Genomic DNA, 7877 nt, shown 5'->3' on the forward strand with positions numbered 1-7877 from the left:
TGTGGCGTAGTCGTGGAGGCTTTCTTCGTCCGTCATGCTTCTTCGTTGTGTGTCCGTCTCTCGCCGATCGTCGTGATCAAGAACGTCGCACCATCGGATTACAATAATAATAATAATAATTACATAAAACCTATACCCTTTGAATTTTGGGTTTACAAAAAATCTAGAAAAGCGAGAATCAAATATTCTACGATCAAACCACGAATCACAATTCACATATCATATATTGAATTGCATGAAATTCACATCCACATATAATTTCATTCAAACCATATTTAAATTAATTACAAGAACAAATCGATTAATTAATCATAACATCTAGCTCTGATACCACTTGTTGGTGGATCGAGCTCGCATCGGACACGAACGATCGCTCCGATGCGACTCGTTTGAGATGATTCCACCATATAGCCATATTAATGCGGAAAAATAATTAATTACGCTGATCATAAGCTAATTAAATTATGGTTATAATTAACAAGATCTAGTTATGTTTAATTAATTTAATTCACGAGAGCATATAAGTCAAGCAACCGATATAAGAGTAAACGAGTACTTACATTGATTTTCGGTTCAGCTACAGAACGCTCCAATTCAATCGTGTACTCCTTGCGTCGTCTTGATGAAGGACTCGAGGATGACACCTTAGTCTTCCGAAACGTAATCTCCGAGACGAATAAGAAAGATGAGTGGGCACAGTCTTTATCTCACTAGATCACGAAACTAGGTGTTTCGAGATCTCTCTCTTATTTTACTAAGAATGGAAACGAATTTCCGAGGGGAGGGTGAGAAAATTTCGCACGGCCAAGGGAGAGCCACGAAATTATTAGGTTAAAATCTTTAATTTTTGCCTTCTCATGAACCCATATTTATAGTAGTAAAATGAGATATTCATGGAATCTTCCAGAATATTTTATTTCATTTTATTGTGTTCACACTGGTGGATTAAATCTAGGCCCTTGGATCTCAACAAGTGAATCCTACTTTTTCTCTCATCCATCAGATCAATATCTATGGGATATTATTCTTTTATTTAAATAGAGAATAATTTATTTAGTGAGATAATAAAGGAGAATATATTATTCTCCTAAATACTTTCCTTTAAATAAGGAGAAAATATAGGACAATATCTTATATTTTTCTCTCTCCTTTATTTAAACAACTAAAGAGAAAATATTGGTAAATACCAATATTATAAAATTCGAATTTTAGGCACACGGCCAAGGGGAAATTTGCGCAAACCCTAGTGCCAAAAATTCCCAAATCTGATTTTCATATGTTGTGCAAGGCCCAATTGCTTAAAACCCAATTAATTATTTATTTACTTGGTCCAACAATAAACAAATAATTAATAATTGTTTATTTACTTGATCAAACAATAAATAAACAATTTTACCATAAATATTTATTTAATTATGCGAATACCCGTTTTCCAGAATTAATGCTGTCAATCACAATTATAGCAAGGGAGATTAATAATGATAAACGTTATTATACGAAAGTTCTTATCCGCCTTTATCAGAGCCGAATCGGGGACTATGGGCCTAGTAATAGGAGCTTAACAAATCCGATAAAAAGACGAAATAGTCCTTTCTCTTTTGTCCATCGATTCGTCTAATCTTGGTCAAATACTCCACCTTGTTAGCCAAGACTGAACTCTCCTTTATACTAGAATTATATTTACTCATCGTGACGAGTGTCCACTGATATAGTCAGTTCGTGATCAAGATCCTCCAGGTTCAACCCGTATCGAGAGAAGTCAATTTTTCCGTTATACTTTTCTTGATACATATCAACCCTAAGCATTGTTGCTTCCCCAGCGAAAGATTCTTTCGAACGTTACTTACTTCGAAAGTGCTAGCAATCTATCGGTTCTGGAAGCTGTGATTAGCATGAATAGCCTTTTAGCGAATGAGTCAAAGAGCTCAGTAACATAACCCAGTGTCCATGATCACTTCAGGATTTAGATCAAGTCTCACTGTGACCATCATAGTGGCCTCGGTTAGTGTGTCGTAACGGTCCTTAAACGACACATCTACACCAAGACCTGTTCAGGTCGTACACTTACCACAAGTGTAGAATGCTCCCACATAGTGATCAGCCTTCACTATGTGTTCCACATATATGACTTTAGATATAGCTTTTCAGGCGTATATCAGTCATCGACCTCGTTTTAGCTCACCGCCCGAACTCAGGTGCCCAGCACGTGACTCAGTTATATACGGAGGCTATGGAAGATAGTTGTTATTGATTCTAATTGTTTAGAACTCAACCCACTAATCATATAATGCTAATAACGTAATCTTATTATCGAATTTAGTAATCATTTATTCATTATATTCAAGTGGGAAATATTCCCAACATGTTCTTCGTGGTAGATATGCCTCTTTGCGTGGACGATGGGCGGGCCCGCGCGAAGGTCCAAGCCAGTGCCCATTCTTCTCGTGGAACGTCGAGAAGAGGACGAAGAACGAGACGAGGACGAAAGCGAGGTTCCAGATCACGTCCAGGACTATGATCGGCTGCGAGTACGCGCAACTCTCTCCTCCGCCGGAGATTTGTTCTTCTCTGTCGTCTTCGTCATCGTCGTCGGCGAGGATGGCGGCAGCGAGGAGGCGGAGAGAGAAGGATGAGGGTGTTGATGGAGTGGTGTGGTGGCTTCGGAGGGGAGGGTGGGTTGTGGAGAGAATGATCGCTGCTTAGGGTTTCTGCATTTTTTTCCTTTTGGATTGTGTTTCGTTCGGTTACTTGTGGTGGTTTTAATTTGGTTTAAATGAATATCCCTCGAAATCCATGCGAGTAGTTAATGTCGAAATCTGATTTATTTTTTTAATTAATGAATATATTTCTTGGGCGGGAAACTGCTGGACATATGCGTCATTTCGTCTGCTGTAAATAAATGACACTAGCTATTTACAACATATTAACGAAAGGTGGGCTAAAAAAAATTGCTTATTTTTGAGAGGCCATTTAACTTAATTACCCTATTTTTAATCAAGATTATAACAAGGTCCAAAATGCAAATAGTAAAGCTTTGGGCCACGAATCTTATACCCGGCCCATTATCATTACGCATCCGGACCCAACTATCCTAAAACCCGAACGCTCGCCGATGAACCGCATAACTTAACTTCCCATCTCACTCATCGCCGATCTAAAATTCTTAGTCTGACTCATACACTCATAACGCGACCAAATTCTAATTACACAGCCGCCAAAACCATTTTTTTTTTTTTTACAAATATTACCCCAAATATCTTTTTTTTTTCTTACGAATCTTTCATTTTCCCGCCTCCAACTTCGAAGATTATCTCGAGCTCCGCCCATGGCGGCTCCGTCGCCGGCGCTGAGCAGCAACAGCTCCGACACCAATGCCAACGCCGCTTCCGCTTCCGGCTCTGCTGCGGCTACCTCCTCTTCATCCGCGGGCGCTGCTATGGCGGTCGCGAACGCCTTCGCCGGTCGAGCGGACACGCCTCCGAAGACGCTCCGAGGGCTGAACAAGCCTAAATGCAAGCAGTGCGGTAACGTCGCTCGGTCCAGGTTCGTTTTCGTTTCGTTGCTGTGTTTTCAGGCTTGATTTTTGCGGAATTTGGATTTCGAAACCCTAGCTCTTTTATGCTAGTTTTGGTAGAGCCTTTTTTTCGTTCTTTAGCTTTCTAGAGCTGAGAAGTTCACATTGAGGCAAATGGACTTTGTGTTTTCTAGTCATAGTTTCCAGTTCGGATTCGGATTGATACAATTAGTCCAGCGAAGTTTTATCTCCAAATTGTCCTATTTTCAGTCTTGATTTTTGCGGAATTTGGATTTCGAAACCCTAGGAATTTTGTACTTTTTTATATTTGCTTTGTCACTGTGTGGCTAGTTTTGGTGGAGCTGAGACATTTATTTCGAAGAAAATGGATTTTGTGTTTTCTAGACATGGTTCCCAGTTCGGATTCGGATTGATCCAATTGGTCTAGCGAAGTTTTATCTTCATATTGTCCTATTTTCAAGAAAAAAAATGCAGGCTCAATATTTATTGAAAAAGAAGCTCGGAACTAGAATTCGCCTCACAACAGATGACATATAGTTTTCCTCAGTTGATTTAATTTTAAATTTACATTGTCTACAGAGAGTATAGATAAGGCATTAAAATATATGTTACATTATATAGCCTTTATGGTATTCTAATTTGATAAATTGAATGTCCAGGTGCCCGTACGAATCGTGCAAGAGTTGCTGCGCGAAAGCGCAAAATCCTTGTCATATTCATGGTATGTTAGATTCTCTTTCTCAACAATATAAATTTCGTATTCTTAGCTTTCGGAGTAGTTTAGTTTTGATGAAAGACTTTGTTTCGTTTTCCCTCGGAATTTCATCGAAAGATATAGCTTTACTATCTAAACTTTGTTGCCAGTTTGATGTTTTTGAACTCGTGGCTACACTCGTTGGCATGTATCAGTACTCAACATGTTTGTGCATTTTCGAAAAGTTGCGCTGGTGAAAATAATGGAAAATTTGCATTAAAAATGTGGTATTGCATAATAAGATATTAATAAGTAACTGTAATAGTGCAGTTATTCGAAGGCAAATTTATGTGGAAGTTTTAAAATTTATTGACAGATTGAAATGGCTTTCATATTCTTTGATTTCTGTCTCTCTATATTTCAATCCCTTAACTTTTTCTAGCTGTTTTGCTCGATTACGTGTAGCTGCAATCAGTCACATATAATTTTCTCATGGTAAAGTTAATTAGAAATTAATTTACACCTGGTTCCGGCTCTTTTGAGAATCCCGTTTCTCTTTCTGCAAAGATTGTGGAACCTCTCTCTGTAACAAGTGCGCAAAAGCAAAGACTTTACATGACCCTATCGTGAACAAATGATGGGGAATATTTTACACGAAGCCTGAGTAGCGTTTTTGGCACGAATCTTCTCCGATTCCATATATCAAAGAACTAAGCTGCTCAAATTCAGCTCGTAGCACCTCCGATGCAACATGGTTTTCCTGATGCCCGGCAGTTCTGCTTTTGTCATCTCCACTTTCAAGTCCACAACGTCTAGTTTGATTCCTCTTTACTCCACTCAACCAGAATTTCTCGCAATTCATGTATTAAATCTAAGCGTTTCAGAGCCACAACAAAAATGTCGTTGTGAACTCGCACACGTGTCTGAAGTGCTCCAACAATATTGTTGTGAACACACGAAAAGATTGGATTGGTCTACATTGGACATCATGCCCGAACCGACATCGCGCCTCCAATAGCTCGTCTGCCAACTTGATCTTCTAGCCATAGAAGTACTTGTGCACTGGGATTCCAGCTCAGTATCGGCTCGGAGAATCAACAGCTCTGATACCATTAATGGTCCATTGGGTTTGAAAAATTATATGATAGTACACTCTTTCGATGGGCATGTTCTCTCGTCCATTGGGTGAGCTGTCTCTGGATTGATTGGTGCTTTGTTGTCCCATCATTACACTTTTCCAACTTTCTTCTCAACAAATTAACTTCCGAGAAATCATAAGAAGTAGCGGGGCTTGAACTTCATCTAGGGATTTATTGGGGTTGCGAAGTGATTCGAACACCAGTTTTCTTGAATTTGGCGTCATGAGCGACACACTTCTAATAAGTGTTGACAAAAGGGCCTTCTCTGAGATCATAGAGTTGATGAGCCAAGACATGATTATCTTTGTTCTATTCTTTACCCTTTCTACAAACATACACCTTCACAGAACAAGGAAGAAAGGTTCAGGTTGGCCAAAAGAAGTGACAGTAGCGATTCGGCCAAGAACCCGGATCTTGATGCCTTTTGTGGGAGAGAATGATAATACTCTTCTAATGATAAAAGTGTTTGTATATATATTGCAATAAATCCGGAAAATCCATTAGAATTAGGAATCAAATAACAACCTATATTTAGAAATAGGAATTTTTTTTTTTTTTTAAACGGTAACTTCATTATATATATTAGAAAAGGCGAAAGCCACTTTACAGAAGAAATAGGAAATTTGGAAGTTGAATAACCAAGACAAACTTAATTACAGAAACTAATATTATGCTTTCCTACTAATAACATCCAATCTTTCTCTCATATATACTACATTTCTGATTGTCAGTCTTTTGCCTCTTCACATGCCATAACCTTTTACATTATTTTCTCTGTATTACGGTGGCAGTTCTGAAAGCTAATGCCACATTTACCGATAAAGCTCCACCTTCAAGTTCTCCCTTATTTGATCATCAGTCTACTGAGCCATCATCCTCCGTGTAAGTCCCAATAATTAATCTCCCTTATTTTTAATTATAATACATTTCTGCATCATTATTCAAACTAATTTTGAACTGCGACAGCTCTATGTTATTGCTCTTCGTGCTGGGACTTCTCTAAAAGCACTAGTGAGTTGCACATAATTTCCGTGTTCTTTTTTTTATTTTTTTATTTATTTTCGTTTCAGGAGTTCACATAGAATCGCTTCCTTCCGGCAACTTTCAAGCACTTTTTCTCAGTTCAACAGTGTCCAAGTCCCGCTTCGCTCGAAGAAACCATTGACCAGAAAGGTAAGAGATAAAAAATGCCTTATATCAGCATATTTCTAAAATCATACTGTCGCAGCAAACCCTCATTTATGAAGTAATTTCAGGACGCCGCAGCGATAAACGAATGGAGGTTTTCCAAGCTGAAGGAGCACAAGGAGAGAAATATTGAAGCGGAAAACGAATCTTTTGACCGGTACATCCAAAATATCGGCTTGTTGGAGGAAATATTTTCCGCGAATAGCCTTCAAGTCGAATCGACTGTAAACGATTCGTCTACGTCGGATAAAACCCCCGATTCCGTTGAAGACGACAAGGAAACTTCGATTTTTGGCCTGAAGTCTATGCTGAGATCTAATCCTTCTAGGATAGATAACTTCAGGATGAAGATAAAGCATATTGTTGACCAAGGATTGGGAAAGCTTAAAAGGCGCGAGATGGTTGACCACGATAACGGGCCACTCGACCCAAAAGAGTCCGAAAAAGGGCTGAAAAGGGCAAAAGATTGGCGGGCTGCAAGGGCTTTGTCTTTAAGTGATCTCGTTGACAAACTCAACAAAGCGCGGAACGAAGAGGATTTAAAATCCTGCTTGGAGGTAAAATCTCGTATCTTCAATGACGCAAATGACTTTGAGTCCAAGTCAGACACAAGTTATTCGTATCCGAAACTGATTACGAAATCTGAGATTGACCGTGAAACGCTCGAGGCTGTCAATGCACACTTCTCATCTGTTGAGCGAATAGTGAATCTATGATTAGATTAGGAATGAAGATTCAGATAGTTGGAGAGGAGTGTAAGATTAGAGCGTTTCAGAGATGATAGGTTTTAGTGAAAAAGCTATGATTCATCGATGACTTGTGTGAGTTTATTCTATATTTGGTGTTTTAAAGTCGAAACTAGCTCTGTCAATATGTAAAATGCCTCTGATTTTTATTCTCCATTTGAAGTTTATTCCCTTGTACACGTGATTTTTCAGCGTCATCGTAGCCTGCAAAACTGGGCTAATTTAGCCTCCTATGACCCTTATGGTGAAGTGGAAAAAAAAAAAAAAAAAATCTCTATGCCTGTTTTCATTTTCTCAGTTTCGTAATATCGCTCCAGTAAATTTTGCTGCTTTCTTCTGTTCTGTTCTGTAATGTTTTATTTTTTATTATTATTTTTTATTATTACTACATGGAAATAAAAATATAAAGTCGACAAGAGTAGCTATTCTCGAGTAAAAATATTATTTCACAGTGAGCACTTCATCAGGTTATCCGGTATAGAGCGGCTGAGGATTCCCTAAAAACGTTTAATTTAACAGTTGCGATTGGAACAGTGGCTAAAATGTGGATTGTCTATGATTAATAAGTGGTTTCA

General features: G+C 38.6%; 1 protein-coding gene across 1 annotated transcript; it reads left to right on the top strand.

Annotated features, from left to right (window-relative positions):
- Positions 1-3150: 3150 nt before the first annotated feature.
- LOC149404983 (electron carrier/iron ion-binding protein) lies at positions 3151-7603 on the top strand. The gene is made up of 5 exons (XM_089601870.1): positions 3151-3543; positions 4195-4256; positions 6160-6250; positions 6439-6541; positions 6625-7603. The coding sequence occupies exons 1-5, from the start codon at positions 3326-3328 to the stop codon at positions 7270-7272; spliced, it is 1122 nt and encodes a 373-aa protein (XP_089457996.1). The 5' UTR covers positions 3151-3325; the 3' UTR covers positions 7273-7603.
- Positions 7604-7877: the final 274 nt, after the last annotated feature.

Source organism: Urtica dioica, chromosome 2 (genome assembly GCF_054948205.1).
Source record: "Urtica dioica subsp. dioica isolate 48M chromosome 2, U.dioica_male_clone48M_v1_H2, whole genome shotgun sequence".
In the NCBI taxonomy this organism is placed as follows: Eukaryota; Viridiplantae; Streptophyta; class Magnoliopsida; order Rosales; family Urticaceae; genus Urtica; species Urtica dioica.